Source organism: Camelina sativa, chromosome 14 (genome assembly GCF_000633955.1).
Source record: "Camelina sativa cultivar DH55 chromosome 14, Cs, whole genome shotgun sequence".
Classification (NCBI taxonomy): Eukaryota; Viridiplantae; Streptophyta; class Magnoliopsida; order Brassicales; family Brassicaceae; genus Camelina; species Camelina sativa.
Genome location: NC_025698.1, coordinates 1,519,417 through 1,541,783, shown reverse-complemented (window position 1 = coordinate 1,541,783; position 22,367 = coordinate 1,519,417). Strand labels below are relative to the sequence as shown.

The following is a 22,367-nucleotide window of genomic DNA, read 5'->3' as shown; positions in this document are numbered from 1 at the left end:
AAAAAAACAGAAAAAAAAAAAAAAAAAAAAAAAAAAAATATATATATATATATATATATACTTAAAATTTGTTACCTGAGCCATGGCTGCATCAATAAATGGGTTTGCATCTCTTGGTCCAGGTGAGGGTCCGGAGAGAAGCTGTGTCGACATTGTAACAAGGATGAAGTTCAGAAGTTCCTGATGTAGAACATACGAGTTGGGACTTGCCAAATAAATGATGAAAATCAGGAGAATGAAAAATTGAATACAGAAGCTTTTAAGGATAACGAAGATACAAGAGTAAGCATGGCATACCTCACTTCAGTTGATCCAATGTAGCTCAACACACGATGCATGACAAAATTCTGGATGTCTTGATCTGCCATTAATACACGGTCTTAATAAGCCAGCTTAACATTACCTTAACGCTCGAAATAACTAAGAACTAGTAGAAAGAGAGAGAGTCTCATTACCCATTACAAAGCCATGTGGAACTGGCTCAGTTTCGTCAAGAGAAAGATGCAACTCCTCGAGACAATCACTTTTTCCAGTCTCAATCAAATGCTTTATAAAGACGGATGAAATATAGGTTGCATTAACAGCTTTCTTATAGATAGAAGACTGAGCATCAGAATCTTGAAGAAGCTCTTGCAAACACCAAGACAGATGAATCAATAGTTTTGCAAGGTGCCTCGTGTAGCCATTGCTTTGTGCTGAAACAAAATTCGCAATAGGAAAAAAACATCATCAAGCTTCAATTTCCCCTAGGTCGTCACTAACAGCACATCCTATAAACAGGTTTGAACACAATTGGCATGAGAATGATGACTAACCGAAAAGTTCACAGGCTTGTTGAACACGATCAGTAGGCCACCGAGAACTCAGCGGAAGCTCAAGGAGCTTGTTCCAGAAATCAGACGCCAACGGAAACGATTTCTCACCTACAAAAGTGGCAATGAGGTACTCTGACACCGAAACATCATCACCACCGGAGTTTCGCGGCGTTGAAGGCGCACCTCCCATGTTGTCCTCCTCCTCCCCTAAACCAAACTCGCCGAGTCAACAAAGCAGGGATCCAAAATTAGAACGAGTCAATCGATCGAGTCGGTTCCAAAATTAAGATCAACAGCATTACAGAGTACGAGACGAACAATGCAAAGATCTTTGCTCTGAAACTTTCTCGTCTGGATCTAAATCTGAGATGAATTGAAGATTTCAAACTGAAAACGATACTATAAGGGTTTAGAGCTAATAAGAGAGAGAGAGAGAGAGAGCAGGACGCGTAATTATTTTACTATTTTATACAGCAATCTCCTTTCTAAATAGTTTTAAGTTTTAACATAAGATAGTTTGGCGAGTAAAATGCTACAATTTATGTACATATATTATGGTAGTTGCATGATTTCCCATCAACAATTTATAATCTTACAAAATTTAAATAATGTGTTTTCCTAATTATGAAAAGTACAGGCTACGTGCTACCAAATTAAGTCCCACCAAATTCTCATTAATAATGAATCAAATACTTTACAGCCTTCATACGTTTTCTCTTTCTCTTTTAAAAAAAAAAAAAAAATAATAATAATAATTCCTGTCAAAACACAATTAATTATAGATTAATATAAAGAAAAACACAATCAACTTAAAAAAATTAAATAAAAATCGTAGTGTACACGGTAAAGAAAAAAAGAGAGCAAAACGAAATGGGTTTGGGATAATCCAAACGAAAAGAGTCAAAATTAATGATGATTAGTGTTTACCGTCTTTGAACCGTCGGTTGTCGGTGGAGTTGAATGTGGGCCTAATCGTTTATTTAATTATTTACAGATTTCAGGCCCATTTATTTTTATTGGGCTTTTCGTTTGCACTCAACAAATTAATTTGGTCCATATTGACTACCATCATCCATTAGAGTTTTGAATCATATCCACAGTCTTTTCTGATTGTTACTAGAGAACCTGTTCAACAATTAAAAGAGAGATACAATTAGTTTAGTATAGACAAAACAGAAATCCCAGAAGAGAGGAAGAAGAGAAGTGTATAAACCCTAAAATAGAAAAGCAGAAACAGAAGCAATCCTCTCACTTCCGATACTTTTTACGAAAATTTGATGGCGGAGAGAGTGGTGGAATCAGGCAAGGCAGCTAATGGTGGAGGAGAAGCGGAGAAATCTCTCAAGGACAAAGGCAACGAGTTCTTCAAAGCTGGCAACTACCTTAAAGCTGCTGCTCTCTATACCCAAGCCATCAAGCTCGATCCTTCTAACGCTACTCTCTACAGGTTTCTCTTCTTCTTCCTTTTGGGTTTCGATCAGAATGATACCTTTACGACATTTCCTCTTCCAAATCTTTCGAATCTGATTGTTGGGGTTTCTTTCAATCCTCAGAAGATCTGGTTTTGTTCTCTTGTCAGATATGTTATAGACCTGAATATGTGATTGCTTTGGTGGAACAATCCATATATAATAGGCTTTTAACCTCAATTGCTTTCTCCTTAATTGTGATTAAAGAATACTTAAAAGTTGAAGTTTTTAGGTTCTGTGAATTGGAACATTGATGTTTTTGAGTCAATGTGAGTACAACTTTTAGTGTAATAAAGCTTTTCTTTTCTCCGTTGCAGTAACCGAGCTGCTGCATTTTTGAGTCTAGTTAAACTTAGCAAAGCCTTAGCTGATGCTGACACTACCATCAAACTCAACCCTCAGTGGGAGAAGGTACAATCATAACTTGAGAATTTTTTTGTTTTTTCTTCTTCTTTTTCGGTTTCATCATCAACAACTTATTATCATTATCATTATGTGACCAATCCCTTTTTCTAATATATCTTCTTCAGGGGTATTTCAGAAAAGGTTGTGTGCTTGAAGCCATGGAAAAATACGAAGATGTAAACTTCCAATATGTTAGTTCTATTTAAATTCTTATCACGAAGCTATGCCATGGTAGTTAAAACTGTGATGATTGTATCAGGCTTTGGCTGCTTTCGAAATGGCTCTGCAGCACAACCCAAAGAGCACAGAAGTTTCTAGAAAGATCAAGAGGCTCGGTCAGTTGCAGAAGGACAAACAGAGAGCTCAAGAACTCGAGACTCTGAGATCTAATGTCGACATGGCCAAGCATCTTGAAAGTTTTAAATCTGAAATGGTTAGTCCTGATTTTTTTTCCTTTATCCAAGTGCAATGCCAGAGAATCATTATAAGCCTTTCTCGTTGCTTATAATTTATTGTTCCAACTCAGATTCTGAAATTGATTTCTGTCTCCATATGAATGAATGAATGAATGAATGAATACTTGCAGTCTGATACCTATGGAACTGAAAAGTGTTGGAAAGAGATATTTGCTTTTATTGTTGACACAATGGAAACAGCTGTCAAGTCGTGGCACGAGACATCTAAGGTCGATACTAGAGTCTATTTCCTTCTTGACAAAGATAAAACACAAACCGATAAGTACGCCCCAGCTGTCAACATCGATAAGGTATTAAGGGCGTGAGCCAACCTGAGATCTTACAAGCAATCTTTATTTTTATTTTTTTTGATAAAACCATTTCTTTTCCTACTTCAGGCTTTTCAGTCACCTGATACGCACAGTAACTGCTTTACTTATCTAAGGCAATACGCAGAAGAGTCATTTTCCAAGGCTGCTTGCTTAGTAACACCAAAGAGTAGTATATCCTACCCACAGGTGAATCACATCTGTCTTTTGTTTTTTTTGCTTGCTAAACTAAAAGAGTCTTCTATCTTTCTGGTTTGTATATATGGACTAATGGTTAAACGGTCTCTCACAGGTGTGGAAAGGTCAAGGCTCAAGGAAATGGAAACTCGGGCAAAATGATGGAATCTTTGTTCAGTTTGAATCTCCCTCTATTCGAAAAGTTTGGTTCATCCCTAGCTCAAACGAAAAGGGCCAAACTTTGTGCAGGTTCTTTCTCTGACACTTAATCTTCTTGCTTTTACAAGGGCTTTAAGAATTTGATGAAGTACCCATGACTTCACACAAGTTGTTGTATTTTCTTGGGTGTATCAAAGATTCAAACTTTTGTATCTAACTCAAGAGTTGGAGCTTTGATTTCAGGGAACCGCAAGCTTTGGATATCGGTGCACATGAGATTCTCCCTCGCATTTTCAAGGAGAAATCGAAAAGCTTGTAGGCTATTGTTTTGTTGCGGTATGATTCTCGATATCAAGATTTTGATGAAGACTTGAAAAGAAAAAAAGAGTTCTTGTGAGTGTGCTACTGAGAAAATCCACCTTTTTGTTGTTTCTCTTATCTAAGAATCTTAAGACTAAGATATATTCCGAGGAAAAATGATCAAAAAGAGCTTTTGAACTTTTGAATTAAACTTTGAGGTCAAAATAGATCGAGTCGGTCTTAAAACGGACGGAGCTGCCATCTTCAACGAATTTGGGCCTCCGTAATCTGGGCTAATTAATAATGAGCTGAGCCTGTTAACGAGTGTATTTTATTTGTTATTTCAAATTTTCACAGATGAGAAAAAATAATTTAGAGATAATTGCTGCAAAGAGTATTACAAAAAAGTAAACATATTTAGTATTCAGGAAAAGAAAACGAAAAAAAAGGAAAAAAAAGAGAGCCACGTCATCCTAATTTTACAAAACGCCCATACAGATGTGTAATAAAAAAAAACACTGCCAGGGACTTCAGGAGAGGGCCTTTTCTTCACTCTTTGTATTTATGTTTTTTACAAATTAAATAAAGTATGATATATTTCCTTTTTTGGTTAATGCATCCCTAACTTGAGGCTTAAGCAACTGAGATGCATCTTCGGTGACCCACATTTCTTCTCATCTTCTGTCGTTTGGTCTCTTCTCTCCACACATTTCCAATGTCTTGAGCGATGTTAACGGCGTCAGCTGATGCTCCTGCCAATCCTTTCCTCGTGAATCCGGCCGCGTACAATCCCGATTTGCCTTTCCACGCGTTTGGAAACGGCGATTTCGGAAACCCGTTCTTCGAAAAGAACTCACTTTCTTGAAGCCAAGAAGGGACGTTGCTGCGATAACCGGTGGCGAGAACCACTGCGTCGATATCTAACCTCTGACCATCTACGAGCTCCACGTTGTGACGCGAGAACCGTTTGATCGCAGGTACGATTTCTACGTCGCCGGATTTGATCTTCTCCAGAGCACCGATGTCGAGAACCGGCGTCTTCCCTGTCATGCTTTTGAGCTCCATTGGGCCTATATCGGGCCTCTTGAGCCCATACTTTGATAAGCTACCTAGAACCAGCCACGATAAGATGAGCAGAAGCTTGTCTACAAGCCATAGAGGTAGCCACTTCATCATCATCACTGAGATTCCAAATGTTGATTTCCCCATAACCTCCCTCGGTAACACATGAACCGAGCTTCGGACGACCATGGAAGTAATAGCATTGTGGTTAGCAAGATCAAGAGAGACTTCCATGCCGGAGTTCCCACATCCGACGACAAGAACTCTCTTCCCTCTAAATTTCTCGCCGGACTTATACTCACATGCATGAATCACTTCTCCGTCAAACTCCGTCTTGAGACCATTAATCTCGGGGACAACACGTTCGGCGTTTTCTCCCGTCGCCACCACCAACCACCGGCAAATATACTCCATCTCCTCTCCCGCGGAGGTTGTCTTAACACGCCAAAGCCCGCTGGTTTCGTCAAACCGAGCAGACTCGACGCTTTTATTGAACTCCGGTTTAATCTCGAACCGGTTTGCGTATGACTCAAGGTAATCGATGAACTGTCGTTTCGTTGGGTATTCAGGGTAGTGATCCGGGAAGGGCATTTTTGGTAATTGGCAGAACTTCTTGGGCAAGTGAAGCTTGAGCCTATCGTAGGTTCGTTTTTGCCAAAGTGAAGCTATGCAATCTGATCTCTCGACCACGACGAATGGGACTCCTTGATCACGAAGACATGCTGCTGTTGCTAAACCGGATGGACCGGCTCCGACGATGACCGGACCGTTGACCCAAAGACACCGCCGGTCTGATAAATATTCTTCACTTGCCATGAGCCTAAACATATTCTCCATTTTGTTTTGTTGTTGTGTGGAGTGAGTTTGAATGGAAGCAAGTATGTTTTGGGGTTGTTAAGTCGAACGTTTTGTGTGTGTGTCTGTGTGTGTGTGGTTTGTTGTATGAGGAATGAGATATGTATTGGTCTGGATTTGGAGTCAGAAGAGATGAGTGTATATATACTAGTTTGAGTTGTGACGAGACTGCATGTGATTTGCTGCGCGTTCGTTGGATTTGATTATTTTTAATTAGTGTGAATAATTTCTGTGCAATTATTTTAGTTAGGACCTAACTTTTGTCATATGCTTTTGCTTAAAATGCGAAATAATTTAACATTACTTATGTTTATTATATAGAAAATAGAAATATTCGATTCTTTCATTGCAAAGTTTGTTGTGCGACTTTTGATTAGAGTATATCTCACAATAACCCTTAACCATATGCTGTATTTTTTTAATATATTTATGTTGGTGATGATAGAAGTAATGACTTCGCAATCTGATTAATGGTTTTAAATCTGATTCCCATGGATTTTCGTAACAAAATTTACTTGATATATAGTGATGTGAATGGGTAATAAATTGGAGTACTGGACCAAAAGATAATGAATGATAGATACATCATACATAGACATCATCCAAAAATTGATCGTATGGTCCAACCCATGAGCTTTTAGTATGATCATACTTAACGCAAATTGAGTAGAGATGGTCTTAATAGTACGTACGTACGTGTGATATTGATAGGCTTTGTACATATATATGCTTTACAAAACATACGGTATTCGTAATATTGTTTGCAATAGTAACTTAAGCCGTGCTTAAAATTTTTAACTAGCATTTACAATGTTGCATGACACTGTTTATTGTGTTTTTTTATTTTTAAAAGCAAAAATAAGGTTTTTCTGCTCAATTTTTTTGTTTTGTTTTTTGCCAACTATCTCCACTTAATTAAAAAAAAATAAGCCCACTGGTTAGATTACTAAATCTATACATTAATCATTAAATTATCTCCAAGTTAATTCAATCATTGGTCATATAAATCCACGTGGCACGTCATGCTGACACATACAGAACCACGTGGAGAAGATGATGATGAGTCAAGAGAGCGGGTCCAGAATTTGTGGCCCACACTTTTTATATATTTTTATTTTATTTTTAAAACCTTCTACGCCGACTACCTAACCACATCAAATCAATTTGCAACTTTCTTAATTTTAGTATTATTGCGACTAACCCTTTTTTATTTTATAGTTTCTCTTTTGTTTTTTTTGTCCTTTTAGGTAATTCAAATTTTAAAGTTTTATATTGCTTTCTTTTTCATAATAATATTTTTTCTCCAAAGGGAATAGTTGGATGGTAGTTTGATAACATCCCCTTTTTCGACTAGTTATATACTCTACTGGATGTTTCTAAAACAAATACAGTATAAAAACACTTTAGTGGATGTTAATAATTAAAAACATTTAACACCACTTCCGTTTAGGAGTAATACACTCAATTAGTTGAAGATTTTCATTGGAGAAAATGAAGCAAAAAAGTTGGCACTCATTTCACTAAATGCATGGATGGTAATATGGTATAACAACTTAGCATTTATAATATTAACTTGTGTATCATAAAAACGTACCTAGGTTCTAGAAAGTCGTATAATTCCTGAAAATTCGTGATACATATATAATATATTGGGGGAAGTACAAGTATATATGCATGCATGGATGTAATCCACTAACTTTAAAATTAGCAAAAAAAGATGAATAAATATTCATGGGGAAATGACATATACATGTGGACGAATCGGTATTCCCATTAGGTAAATACTACTAGTAGTTTTACTTAATTCTTATACATATTTAATTATATATGTTCCATATTATACTTTTACAACTACTGAATTCAAAACCAAAAACGTTCAAATATCTCTATAATTACATAACTCATAACTAAAAGCATTATAAAAAGCGGTATCGTATCCAGATATTAAAGATTTAGATCGAAAGTAATATCTATCTTTACACGATTTGGCTGTACAGTAGAGCTAACATACATATTGTTCTTCTATATATATATGTCGTATTGCAAGTTATATAGCCCCGTTTCTCCTTTATACGTATAAATTCTTCGAATTATTTGTGAGTATAAAAAATACAGGTTCATGTATTATTGTCATCTATTATAAAATTGTTTGAGTATTTGCATAACTATTAGTTTGGAAGCTAGCGAAGTTCGAGAATATGGAATCAAGCATACGTAAAATTATTAAATGAAAGTAGACGTAATATTTTAAAATCGAAATAGTGGGGAATTTAACTAAATCAATATACGCCGACATAGTTTTCCCACAGCTTTAGTATATGTTTAAACTTAAAATATTTAGTACTTTTAAGGAATTTTTTTCTGAAGTGATTGTATTTATTTTAGTGTATACTGAGACATTAGTATTGTACGTTACTATAAATATTGAAAGAGTTCAGACTTCAGAGAAAAGCCAGTGAAACTGGGCTAGTGAATATTTATGTTGTAAAAAGTTATGATTGCAAAGGTCATTATCTAGAATGCATATATTATGTGTATAATGTTGCTAATAATTATGAGTGTATATGTGTAATTTATCATCAAGATTTGAGGTTGGTGGTTATACGTCAGCAATAATTTTACGTGAGCCTGTATATAATGTTACATAATTTTTTTTTTAAAAGCAGAGAAAGAGTCCTATAATAGTGTCTTTGTATATTTGATTATTATTCTCAAGTTTTCGGTTAGGTTCAGTGATCGTCTCTCTAAAAAAAAGGGTCCCTCGTACACACTCATACTCCAAAAGCCTTTCGTATTGATATTTGTGAAAACTTTAATTTTTTTTCAATCATTTATATATATATATATATTCATTTGTATATTAAACCTATCTAATAGTATAATTGTATAATCATGGTGGAGTTTATCAAATTTGCAACCAGGACATATATATATATATATATATATATATTCTCTCACATTGCTCCTACCGAGTGTAAATTATATACGATATGTTAAAATTAGAAATCTCATAATTCTAAGAGTTTAGGAAAGATTGATTACTGGTTTAGTTCTGAAATATGGTTTTCTAGAACAATTTTATTCCATGTAAATAGACCGTGTAGTAGGATTTAATTAATGATAATATATTGATGTAGGAAGTTTAGGGTAATGCATGATTGCATGTGACGCGATGATCTATCATAAATTTTGCCTTAACCACTGTTCGGATTCCTCAACTAGAAAGTCAAACTTGTTTCTTACATAGTATATGAAATTAGTATTTATAATGTATGTAAATATACATGTATCTACACGTATATACATGTATGTGTAATGTGTCAGAGATTGAGATAATGATCAAACAGTCTAATTTGAGCAAATTATTGCATTTTTTAAGAATTTTTTGACCAAGTTGGTAGTTTATAAATTGTCGTATTACGAAGTTATATTCACTTTTCTTATCATGTTATTGTATAAATATAAATATAACATTGTATCTGAATTGTTTTGGTTTGACCTTTGTATCTTGATATTTAACTAAACTTGTTAATCATAATAACAAAATTATATAAATGGTTTTAATATATCTAAGGTAATATAAGTAATAATTTAAACTCTTTTTTTTATATAGTTCATATAACTTCATATATGGACTGAGAATATATAGATATATCGATCGATTATAGCCTATATCATTATAAACATTGATAATATAATTGGCGAGTGAATCACATAATCTTTGGGAACGTGACAAAATATTTGATTAAAGGTGCTTAGTTTGACTAAATTTTTGATTTAGTGAATTTACTAATACTACTATTGTCTTAAGCATTACTTAATGAATTTGTTTGTCAACTGTTAGTTAATGAATTAAGCACTTCACCAAGAAAATCAGCCACAGAAATTTATTACAAGGGAATTTAAGAGACGCAGAAAACACATGAGGCCACATGAAATTCCGGTTTTTGTAAAAATAAATAAATACAATAACAACTACAGTAAAAACCTCTATAAATTAATACTCTATAAATTAATAAACAATATAAATTAATAAATTTTTAGTTAAAACAGTATAAAAAATAACAAAATTCGATAAGATAATAATTTTTTTGAAATACTCATCTAAAATATGGTCCCAATAATATCATAAATTAATAATCATGTAAGTTTATATATATATATATATATATGTGCTGATATAGTAAAATATGTTTATTTTAAATATCATATATATAAAACAATTATTATGTTGTATCTTCAAATTATAATGATATAAAATATTCTATAACATTTCATAACATTTTATAAAACAACTAAAATTTTTTAAAGTTTTCAATTTCTAAATATGCATCATTTACATTTTGATAGTTTGATAGACTATTAAAATACGATAATTGATATTCTTATTCATAAATTTGAATATTCATGTCATGTGTATAAGTGAATTTGTCTATAATATTTGTAATTCATTGTCAATAATATTTTTTAATTATTTCTAATTCAATTCCAATACCATAAAATTTACAACATCCAAAATTCTAATCTTATTTTGTAAAAATGGTCTCAATTCATAATTTTTTTAAAAAATAAACAATTAAAAATACCTATAAATTAATAATTATTAATTTAGACTATAAAATAATAATAATTAATTTATAGATGAATTAATATCACTATAAATTAATAAAATATTTTGGTCCCAACATTATTAATTTATAGAGGTTTTACTGTATAGCCTATAGGCATATATATACTTTTAATAATTTCGAATGATAAGCCGTTAAGTATGGTTAGTGTTGTAACTGTCCGGTCAAAGTAGATAGAGCTCATAAATTACTAACATGCAAAATTTTGTTGTTTTATAATATAGGATGTTTTTAAATTTCTATGCAACTTTTAGATTAGTTTAATACTTTATATTATTCTGTCTTGTTGATAATTGGTTGAACTTTCTTAATATGCGTGATTTACTCAAAATTAATATGCGTGATTTACTCAAAATATCCTATATTTTAAAATAGAAAGAATATTTTTTTTTTATATATGTATAATTGGTTAATTCTATATACAGGTATATTAATCCAATTCATTGTATTGAAAATTGGTCGCCAAGTCTAGTGAATCATTTTTTCTTTTTCTTTATCTCACTCAACAAGTAATCAACCATTTAATTATACGATCCAAATCAAGAGTATTATAACTTTAAAAGTCAAGGTTTGATTTTGGTGCTCGGCGGAGGGCCACAAAAGTCAGAATGGGTCGAATAATATAGGCCACAAATAAACAGGTCAATATTTAGGCCCATTTATGAGTAAATGACATTAAAATGATAATGCAGTTTTGTTTTTGTACCCATAAATGTATTTTTGGACCAATTTGCAAGTCATCTAGTGACACTTCACAGTTTACATAATTACAGTGTTTTAATCGGTTATGTAATTTTGGTCCTTACGGTTCTTAATACAAAGGATAGTGTTCTTTTTAATTTGTTGTTCTATATTTCAGTACAAGTAATATAAAGAACAAGATTCTTGGTAGGGTAAGGGATAAATAAACTTAGGAACAGAACAAAATAGAGAAAAGCAGAGAGGATTTTTTAGATAACTTACCGAGAAGATTTGACCATTGTTGATGTCGTTGTTGTTGTTGTTGTTGTTGTTAGGTCATCCCTAATTATGAGAAGAAAGTGAGACATATATCTCCATCTACACAAGCAACAACAAGGAAACCGTAAAATCCTCAGTCTCAATTATGGATTGAAAAATTGAAAGCGGTTAAGTCAACATGCTCTTCGGCATTTGCTGTATTTCCCACCTGCAATCAAAACCATCAATGGTATCAAGAAAAATTCAGTCAAGATTCGAACTGAAGGTCACAACGAATATTAACAATTCAGTGAATAAAATATTCTCCTTGTTTTCTATCTGTTCAGACGTCCCATCCCCTATGGAATGGACAAGAAGAAAGAACATTAGAATGGCCTCTCATAATCTCACTTAACTACAATCCCATCTCACAAAGAAAGATTGATATAGAACCTGGCATCTGCAGTCTTATTGTTGACCTCTGCATCTCGGAAATTGTTGCGAGACATCAGTAGGAGTGACTTGTTCTTTCCAAAGGCTGGCGTTGTGAAGAAAGAGTTGTAGCTAATTTGTTATAATATCCTGCAATAATCAAAATGATATAAAAATTTGACCTTACACAATAGTGATGATGAACCAGTATTGATGACTGAAACAAAACCTTGACCGGTTTCTCTTCTTCTTCGTTGAAGTTGCAGAGATTGTCTCTACCTTGAATGATCACTTTTAGGAATATAAATATAATCTGCACAAATAAAGTATAGGATCTTGATTCTCCTGAATCAGATTGGTAGTGCTAGCTATGCTTTTAACACTCGTTTTTCCCTGCAGTGAAAGGCATCAACACACATTAAAGCGGACAAGGAAGAAGTATATTGAGTGAGTGTTAAGTAATGGAACGACTTGCCGGGTTGTTCGGAAACTGTATTATATTGAGTCTGTTTGAGCTTGATCTCTTCGGTGATGAGTTGTGTGGAGATTATAATCGACGTAGTAACTTGACGACTCTACTGCCTCTCTCCACCATTAATCACTAGAATCTGTTTCATGTTAAATTTTTCTGTTATGAATCAGAAGAACAATATCTCTCTGATCTGCACATAGAACCAGAAGAAACCATCGTTAAGTCTGAAACAACAGTCTAATAAGTGAAAACCCTAATCCCGGGCGTCTCAAAATGCAAGTGAAAAGAAGCTTCATACCTGCTTATACACTGATGATGTCGTCTCTGTGCCATTGTTTGAAGATGAAATTCCTGCAACAGCAAAAAAAAAAAAAACACAATGATCAGTTCCTAAGTGATTCATTAAGCTATGATCAGTCTGTTCTAAGGTGATGAAATAATCTCTGATAGATGAATTGTATTTACCTGACATTCTAGCTGTGTACTTGTTTGTGATGCAGGCATGCAAAGCTGGAGCTCCCAAAATCTGCATCAAAATTTAACACAACATATTGGTTGAGTGGGATAAATAATAAACATGAAACAGAACAAAATAAAGAAAAGCAGAGAGGATTTTGAGAGATAACTTACAGATCAATAATATGATTTGACCATAGTTGGGTTAAAAGGCATCATCATCGGTAACAATGGGAAGAAAGTGAAGCATCTGTAATAATGAGAAGCAGCAACAACAAAACCATAAAACATATCATTCTCCACTTTTGGAAGAGGAATTTAAGCAGACTTACTGAGTGATTGTGTTGATGACTGAAACAAAACATTGAGCGGTCTGGTTCTTCTTCATTCTTCAAACCATCTCTACGATCTGCACATATATATATATATATATATAGATTTAGAAGAACCATCATTAAGTTTCAAGTCTGACTGAATTAAACAACAACAAACCTATATGAAAACCATAAACAAACCCTAACTAAAGCCCCAAAGACTGAATAACTGTTGATGATAGGCCTGTCCACAATCCTAGGATAGCTTCCAATAGGCTGGCTTCATTGACTATTAGAAAACAAAGAAAGAAAAAGATTATTACTTGTTGAGTAAACTTGAAACAGAACACAAATAAAAGAAGGGCAGAGAGGATTTTGAGATTACTAACAGAGGAAGAGGACTTTTCCATCGGTTGAAAGATTTCTTATGACTCACTTAAGGATGGGGAATGATCATTCGAAGTGTACAAGGAAGACTTCATTCTGTCACATTGTGAGCACGCCGCCCAAGTTTTTGTTTTTGTTATGAAACTTCACTCATTCTTCAAAGCATCTCCCGGGATCTGCACATAGAGAATTAGAAGAAGAACTATCGTAACGTTAATGTGTAATTCTACAGAAAGAGCCAAAGTGAAAAAGAAAAAAAACCCCTAGAATTTTAAAACCTTGACTTGGTCGATCAAATCAGACGAATCGCCATGGAAAACTAACAACGTCGTCCTCCGATCCTCACTTGCGCCGTATATCCTGCTAATTCATAACCGATTCTGAGAGTTACAAGACAAGAGAAGATACGGTGATCGTATGTTTTATCAATGAAAAATCTAACAGGAACATGATGGTGAAGACTGAAGAGGGAGGATTTTACCATTGCTGTCGTTGTTTAGTTGTTTGGTTCATCATAATTCATAAACCCTAATTCTGTTCTGAATTCTTCATTATTCAAAAGTCATCAACGAGGGAGAGAGAGAGAGAATGAGTCAATACGCAATTAGAACGCTCTCTCTAAAACTTCTTTCTCATTGCTTTTTTTTTTCTATTTGGTGAAGACTGACGAGTCTGTCTTGATTTCTCAAAGACATGTTGAGACTATTTATAAACAGAGGTGTTTAGGTTAGTCCCTAGAAAAAGGAAATTACTTTTGTATAAAAAGAAAAAATCGTATACGTTATATAAAAAATAGGATATATATTAGGTTTTGTTTCGAATCTTTAAACAACAACATCGACAGTTTGATGATGTCATCTGTCTGGGAGGAGTCAACGCCATGAAACCTCTCTTGTGACCAGAGGGTTTTTAATTTGATTTGACACTTGAGAAAACCTTGTTAACTAAAAATATTTATGTTAATTAATTCTTAAACGCAAACAATTCTTTAAAGTTTAATGTCAAAACTCAAAAGTCATCAGGTAAAGTCGTAAGAACGTAACAGAAACAAGAGAAATTAACTAGTAACAAATCACTAATTTTTTTTGAATAAAATATAAAATTTATTCGAAAAAACTGTATTACATCAAGTGCATCAAGTAACAAATCACTAATCAGGTACTATCGGAAAATGATTCTTCCACAAAGATTATCTCTACAGGAAAAAAATGAGTTTTATTTATTAAATTTGAGTTTTATTGTGGGCTTCCAACTCAAAATCAATTGGCAATGAGTGGAGAGACCCTAACCCTTTATATATTAGTTAATCCTTTCACATATTTCCGATGTGGGATATTTTACACTAACACCCCCCCTCACGCTCAGGCATGATCATTTGAAGCGTAGGCATATGTGGGAACAACATCCACGGGGTGGCCCAAGAAACAATCTGCTCTGATACCATATTAGATTATGGACTTCCAACTCAAAACCAATTGACAATAAGTGGAGAGACCCATATCTTATATATACTACTTAACTTCCAATGTGGGATATTGTATCCCTAATACGCCCCCTCAAGATGATGGCTTCTTTAGGCATCAATCTTGGTATGTTCGGGCATGAATCGGCGGGCCAACTATTTGGCTAGACCGATTGTGGATTTTGTTGAGTATGTGCGGACCGGGCTCTGATACCATGTTAGATTATGGACTCTAAGGCCTTTTGGGAAGGAGTCCAATAAGAAATTCGTGCGGGCTTTGCCACCTGGGCCCAAAGCGGACAATATCATACTAATAGAGGAGTTGGCTTGGGCTTGGAAAGCTCAACAATTGGTATTCGAGCCTAGGTCGAAAAGTGGACCTAGGGAGTGGGTATGGGCTCTATGTTCGATGTGGGAGGATCTCTCAAAAAAAGATGACATGATTAAGGGTGCCTCAAGAATACTTCAGGAATAAAGGGGTACCGGAACCTAGGTTCAAACTTCTCGATTGTGGGTTACCACCCGTGTTTGTCCAGCCCCACAAACTTCACGCTACAGATGTCCAGTCCTGAGCGTGAGGGGTGTGTGTTAGATTATATCCCTTGGGCAATATATAAAGTGTGTGGCAACCCTCCTCTCTTGAGCTAGCTTTTGGGAGTGAGTTAGGCCCATTACTAATATAGTATCAGAGCCTACACACGCTGGCCCGTTAATTAATCCGGCCCGGATAGAGGCCCAATCACCCCATTAATTGATGGCCCAAAGGAAGACCTAATTCCATCGAGATAGCTAAAATAAAGAGCATTATCTCGAGGGGGCGTGATGGACTCTGTCGAGATGATGGCTCTTCTAGTCATAGATCTCGGTATTTTCGGACAAGGATCGGTGGACCAAATTTGGGTCAGACCGATGGATCGGGCTGGACAATGTATGGATCGGGCTCTGATACCACATTAGATTGTGGACTTCGAACTCAAAACCAATTGGCAATATCCCACATTGAAAGCCCACAATGGAAGTTAGAATGTTGGAAGCCCACAATGGAAGTTAGATTGTTGGAAGCCCACAATCTAACATGGTATCAGAGCCCGATCCGCACATACTCAACCCAATCCACAATCGGCCCGGCCAAATAATTGGCCCGCCGATTCATGCCCGAGCATACCGAGATTGATGCCTAAAGAAGCCATCATCTCGATATTTTTGGACAAGGATCGGTGGACAAAATTTGGGTCAGACCGATGGATTGGGCTGGACAATGTGTGGACCGGGCTGTGATACCATATTAGATTGTGGGCTTCCAACTCAAAATCAATTGGCAATGAATGGAGATCTCTCAAAAAAAGATGACATGATTAAGGGTGCTTCAAGAATACTTCAGGAATAAAGGGGTACCGGAACCTAGGTTCAAACTTCTCGATTGTGGGTTACCACCCGTGTTTGTCCAGCCCCACAAACTTCACGCTACAGATGTCCAGTCCTGAGCGTGAGGGGGGTGTGTTAGATTATATCCCTTGGGCAATATATAAAGTGTGTGGCAACCCTCCTCTCTTGAGCTAGCTTTTGGGAGTGAGTTAGGCCCATTACTAATATAGTATCAGAGCCTACACACGCTGGCCCGTTAATTAATCCGGCCCGGATAGAGGCCCAATCACCCCATTAATTGATGGCCCAAAGGAAGACCTAATTCCATCGAGATAGCTAAAAAAAAGAGCATTATCTCGAGGGGGCGTGATGGACTCTGTCGAGATGATGGCTCTTCTAGCCATAGATCTCGGTATTTTCGGACAAGGATCGGTGGACCAAATTTGGGTCAGACCGATGGATCGGGCTGGACAATGTATGGATCGGGTTCTGATACCATATTAGATTGTGGACTTCGAACTCAAAACCAATTGGCAATATCCCACATTGGAAGCCCACATTGGAAGTTAGAATGTTGGAAGCCCACAATGGAAGTTAGATTGTTGGAAGCCCACAATCTAACATGGTATCAGAGCCCGATCCGCACATACTCAACCCAATCCACAATCGGCCCGGCCAAATAGTTGGCCCGCCGATTCATGCCCGAGCATACCGAGATTGATGCCTAAAGAAGCCATCATCTCGATATTTTCGGACAAGGATCGGTGGACAAAATTTGGGTCAGACCGATGGATCGGGCTGGACAATGTGTGGATCGGGCTCTGATACCATATTAGATTGTGGGCTTCCAACTCAAAATCAATTGGCAATGAATGGAGAGACTCATATATCTTATATACTGTCAGGATCCTTGTCCAGTTTCCAAATAAACTTTCCAGACCTCCGGGAAGTGCAAAGCTCGCCCTGCTCCGCTTAGAGTGAATTCAATTATACAAGAGTAAAATGGATTGCATTTTGAGTCTTTAATTTGGTAACAATACCAGGTCGAATTGACGCCCGTAATGATGTCATAATTGCAAAAGTTGCCAAGAAGACTAACCCACTTGATTTCTAGTATCTATCTGATATGAGACGCTTATCTTGAAAACGTTTAGATAAATTAAGAAATATATAACCAAACGGATGTTGATTTGTTTGACTTTTAAATACAAAGACAATAAAATTTTAATAGCACTACTTGATTGATAGTCTATTAGATATGTGACTACGTACGATATCAAGCTAGTAACGTGTTTATATTCTTCAGCAAATCTATCCGTTCACTGATGTGACCCCAAATCAATGTTCCGATTAATGCGTTCGTCGGTTTAATCATATAATATCCCTAAACTCTTTTTTTTTTTTTTGGTAAACGTACTGTTATTATAAGAAAGAATGTCCAACTATATAATAATATGTTCTTTAACTTGAAAAAGGTCGAGAGAAAAGTATAATACTTTATATTTTATTAATGGTTGGTTTGAAGTAATCCAACACTCTATATGAATTAGCATTAGCTAGATTGGACATGCATATGAGATACTTAAAACATAAAAAGAATATTTGGGTACACAATTACATGTCTTATAAACTGGAAAACTAATGTGAAATGACTTTGATGTATTGCTATGCAGCATGAACTGAAGAATTCCAATATAATACAATAGCATGTATTTGTCAAGTAATATATAGTATATGATGTAATGACCTTATCTTATCCAAGAAGAGAGTGGTAACACATAATTCAGAACCGTGGAACTTTCGATATCGATAAGAAGAGTTGATCGAAATATTTTTTTGACGGAAAATGATCGTTAATATTAGATGGTAAATAAGTAATCTGTGGACGTGTCGGGAGTAATCAATAACAGTACATAATTGAATATAGAAATAACAAAAATATACTCAAATTCAATAATAGAGGAGGAGACTGACAAATTATTAATTGTGAAAACGAAAGCAAATCCAGAAAGAAAGGAGGAAAAGTCAAGAAAAGGCACCCCCGACGAGTCCACGACCCACCTGGCACTTATTTCATCACCAACCTTTTTGTTTGCTTCTCCTCTCTCTTGGCATTCACGGTTTTTCCTTTCATCCTCCTATTTTGATTCTCTCTATCATTTTAATCACGTACTATTCACTTTTTAATTAACTAGTAACTCCACTTAATCAATAATAGTACCAGAAATCGATACCAAAACAGTAGTAGTAAAAAATAAAAATAAAAAATTTAACGAAACTAAAACACTGTAGTAAAATTCAGTTCACTTAAAAATAAGAGTAAAACAAAGACTACTATTACCAAAAACGTTAAGACACAAACAGTTAAACAGATACCACTATTTTATTCTTTTGTCTACTAAACAAATAACCCTATTAATTCAAACTATAGATTTGATTTGTGTCATTTTCAGATAATTAGAAGCAATATCACGAAATCGTATTTGTCCCCTTTAAGCATATTGAAAGTCAAAATAAACGTCACAACATTTATCCATTTTTATTCAAATTAGCCGACACACACAAGAAAACCTTAGCCGCGCCTATAAATACACACCAATTCTCTTCTTCATCTCTCTCAATCATATATCATCTTAACAAATGGCGACGTCCATCTGCTCCGTCCTCCTTCTCTTCATATTTTCACTCTCGTCATCATCATCATCTGCTCAAACATCATCCCGACCTAAAGCTCTCCTTCTCCCAATAACAAAAGACCAATCTACCCTCCAATACACAACCGTCATCAACCAACGCACGCCTCTCGTCCCCGCTTCCCTCGTCTTCGACCTCGGCGGTCGTGATCTCTGGGTCGACTGCGACAAAGGCTACGTCTCCTCCACTTACCGCTCCCCTCGCTGCAACTCCGCCGTCTGCTCACTCGCCGGCTCCACCAGCTGCGGCACATGCTTCTCCCCTCCCCGGCCTGGCTGCAGTAACAACACTTGCGGCGCTATTCCTGATAACACCGTCACCGGAACCGCTACTTCCGGCGAACTTGCTCTAGACGTCGTCTCGATCCAATCCACTGACGGATCCAATCCGGGTCGGGTTGTCAAAATACCCAATCTAATCTTCGTTTGTGGTTCAACCTTTCTTCTTGAAGGACTCGCTAAAGGAGCCGTTGGTATGGCGGGAATGGGACGTCACAACATCGGCTTACCCTCTCAGTTCGCCGCCGCGTTTAGCTTCAACCGCAAGTTCGCCGTGTGTCTAACTTCCGGTAAAGGCGTCGCCTTCTTCGGCAACGGACCTTACGTTTTCCTTCCCGGAATCGAGATCTCGGGGCTCCAAACGACGCCGCTTCTCATCAATCCGGTGAGCACCGCTTCTGCGTTTTCACAAGGTGAGAAATCCTCAGAGTATTTCATCGGCGTGACGGCGATTAAGATCGTCGATAAAACTGTTCCGATCAGTCCGAGGCTTTTGAAGATTAACAGCACCGGATTCGGAGGAACCAAAATCAGCTCCGTGGATCCTTACACGGTGATGGAGTCATCCATCTATAAAGCTTTCACGTCGGAGTTCGTCAGACAAGCAGCGGCGAGGAACATCACCAGAGTTGCGTCCGTGAAACCGTTCGGCGCGTGTTTCAGCACGGAAAACGTCGGCGTCACGCGCTTGGGATACGCCGTGCCGGAGATCCAGCTTGTGCTTCACAGCAACGACGTCGTGTGGAGGATCTTCGGAGCCAACTCGATGGTGAGTGTCAGAGATGACGTCATCTGTTTGGGCTTCGTTGACGGCGGAGTCAACGCGAGAACCTCTGTTGTGATCGGAGGGTTCCAGCTGGAGGATAACTTGGTTGAGTTCGATTTGGCGAGCAACAGATTTGGGTTTAGTTCTACCTTATTGGGCCGTCGCACTAACTGCGCAAACTTCAATTTCACTTCCACTGTTTAGTTTTTTTTTTTTTTTTTTTTAATCAATTTCATTAAAAATAAATGTGTTTGTTTCGGTGCCTATGTTTGATGTTATTATCAACAAGGAGCCAATATAATAATTTACTGTCATTTTTTATCACTTGATCTGGAATAAATAATGATGTAACGAGGATTGTTCTCCTTGTCTTCACTGCGGTTTTGTTGTTGACCTCTGCGTCCTTGGGACTGTCATGAGACGGGCTTAATTGTGCTTGCTTCAGTAGGAGTAGCTTGTTCTCTATTGAGGCTTGTGTAGTGAAGAAAGAGTCGTTAGCTAACGGCTATTTATTCTGCAATAATCAGAATGATTTAAGTGTTTACCTTAAACAATAGTGATGGATGAACCAGTCTGGATGACTGAAACAGAACACCTTGAGCAGTTGGTTTTCTACCTTTTCTTTGTCGATTCTCGTCAAATCAGAGATGAGAGTTGAAGATACGCCATGAAAATAACGTACTCCTCACTTGCAAAGACACCAAAACAATACTACCACCATATCTTACTCATCAACGATGCTGAGAGTAGAAGAGAAGAGACGGTGATTGAATATTACAAAAAAAGAATATTAAGACGGGGCTGAATTAAACTCACAACTTATGGATGGGGAGAATTTGAAGTGGACAAGGAGGAAGACTCACAACCTGTCTCGAGTGGCCTCAGCAAAAGCACACATATCACCAGCTCTCCGCAAATGATCCTGCAAAAAAAATGGATTTCATATCAGAAAGACAAAAACAAGACAAAGGAATCAGACCTTCAAATCTTGCCATGAAGCACACATTACCAGCTTCCTATAGAATCTCAAATCCGGGGACAATCACAATTTGGGGTGCCATCCTTTCCACTTCCGTAGGCCTTAAAAAGCAGAAAGTTGTTAGACCACGACATGAAGCTTATACACTAGAAGAAGAAGATAAAAAAACACTGTTGCAAGGAAGAACTCACTTGTACCACATTGGTCTAGGGCATTTCTCATTCTTAAAACGGAGAGTCTGCACAAGAGAAGGAAATCACACAAATGATGAATGTGAATCCAATGGACGAGCCTGGTGACAAAAAATATAGCATAGATTCAATTTAATACTCGTGCTCATTGAACTGGGAAAAAGGGGAAAGCATAGTCATTATTTACCTGCACACCAGAGCAAACAGAGCATACTTCATGTCATCATAATTGGTGTAGTCGACGACACCATGGGTTCCTGATCATATAATTTAAGAAGTCATATGAGAAAAAGAACACTGCTCAAAGCTAAAATAGTAAGATATTGGTAAGAAAGTATGCATGAGAAAGTTTAAATTAACGTACCATCCCAGTCTCGAGTGACCTCAGCAAAGCACACATCACCAGCTTCCTACAGAATCTTCTTCATTCTTCAAACCATCTCCTATCTGCACATATATAGGATTGGAAGAACCATTGTTAATTTTCAAGTCTGAATCAAACAGCCACAGCCCAAAGCCTGAATAAGTGCTAATGATTGAGTGGTGTCCACAATTCGAGGATAACTTATAACTTCCATTATGATCACTGAAGCTGCCTCTGTATGCTGGTTAGTAACTTAGTAAATCTCAAAATCCAAGTGAAAAGAAGCAAGAGAGAAGAACAGAGTTAACTAACCACATACTTCATGTCATCATAATTGGTTAGTCGACGATACCATAAGTTCCTGATCATATGATTAAAAATAGTCAAGAAACAAGTATAATGTCCCAAACAAAACACTGCTCAAAGGTAAAAAAGGATGATTTTGGTATAGCTAAGAAAGTATGCATGAGAAAATGAAAATTAACGTACCGTCAGTCTCGAGTGACCTCAGCAAAGTACACATCACCAGCTCTCCGCATATGACCCTGAAAAAATGGATTTCATATGAAAAACAAGACAAGGGAGCAGAAACCAAAATGTTGGAGCAAAACATT

The 22,367-nt window shown here is 36.4% G+C and overlaps 4 protein-coding genes across 4 annotated transcripts in view; 2 read left to right on the top strand and 2 right to left on the bottom strand.

Annotated features, from left to right (window-relative positions):
* The window catches only part of LOC104738935 (dymeclin-like), a 6,206-nt gene extending 4,875 nt beyond the window's left edge, over positions 1 to 1,331 (bottom strand). The window contains exons 1-4 of the mRNA XM_010459152.2: positions 816 to 1,331; positions 456 to 695; positions 298 to 361; positions 76 to 205 (exon numbers count right to left, since the gene is read on the bottom strand). Of these exons, the coding sequence (XP_010457454.1) occupies positions 76 to 205; positions 298 to 361; positions 456 to 695; positions 816 to 1,005 (624 nt within the window). The 5' untranslated portion in view covers positions 1,006 to 1,331. The remainder of the gene's footprint in view (positions 1 to 75; positions 206 to 297; positions 362 to 455; positions 696 to 815) is intronic.
* LOC104738934 (serine/threonine-protein phosphatase 5-like) lies at positions 1,939 to 4,320 on the top strand. Its single transcript, XM_010459151.2, has 8 exons — positions 1,939 to 2,262; positions 2,602 to 2,695; positions 2,815 to 2,865; positions 2,949 to 3,122; positions 3,276 to 3,455; positions 3,543 to 3,662; positions 3,766 to 3,899; positions 4,053 to 4,320. The coding sequence occupies exons 1-8, from the start codon at positions 2,093 to 2,095 to the stop codon at positions 4,126 to 4,128; spliced, it is 999 nt and encodes a 332-aa protein (XP_010457453.1). The 5' UTR covers positions 1,939 to 2,092; the 3' UTR covers positions 4,129 to 4,320.
* On the bottom strand, positions 4,517 to 6,586 carry LOC104738933 (probable indole-3-pyruvate monooxygenase YUCCA9). The gene has a single exon (XM_010459150.1). The coding sequence runs from the start codon at positions 6,006 to 6,008 to the stop codon at positions 4,743 to 4,745; it is 1,266 nt and encodes a 421-aa protein (XP_010457452.1). The 5' UTR covers positions 6,009 to 6,586; the 3' UTR covers positions 4,517 to 4,742.
* LOC104738929 (basic 7S globulin-like) lies at positions 19,083 to 20,594 on the top strand. Its single transcript, XM_010459147.2, has one exon. It carries the CDS (start codon positions 19,122 to 19,124, stop codon positions 20,421 to 20,423), a length of 1,302 nt encoding a protein of 433 aa, XP_010457449.1. The 5' UTR covers positions 19,083 to 19,121; the 3' UTR covers positions 20,424 to 20,594.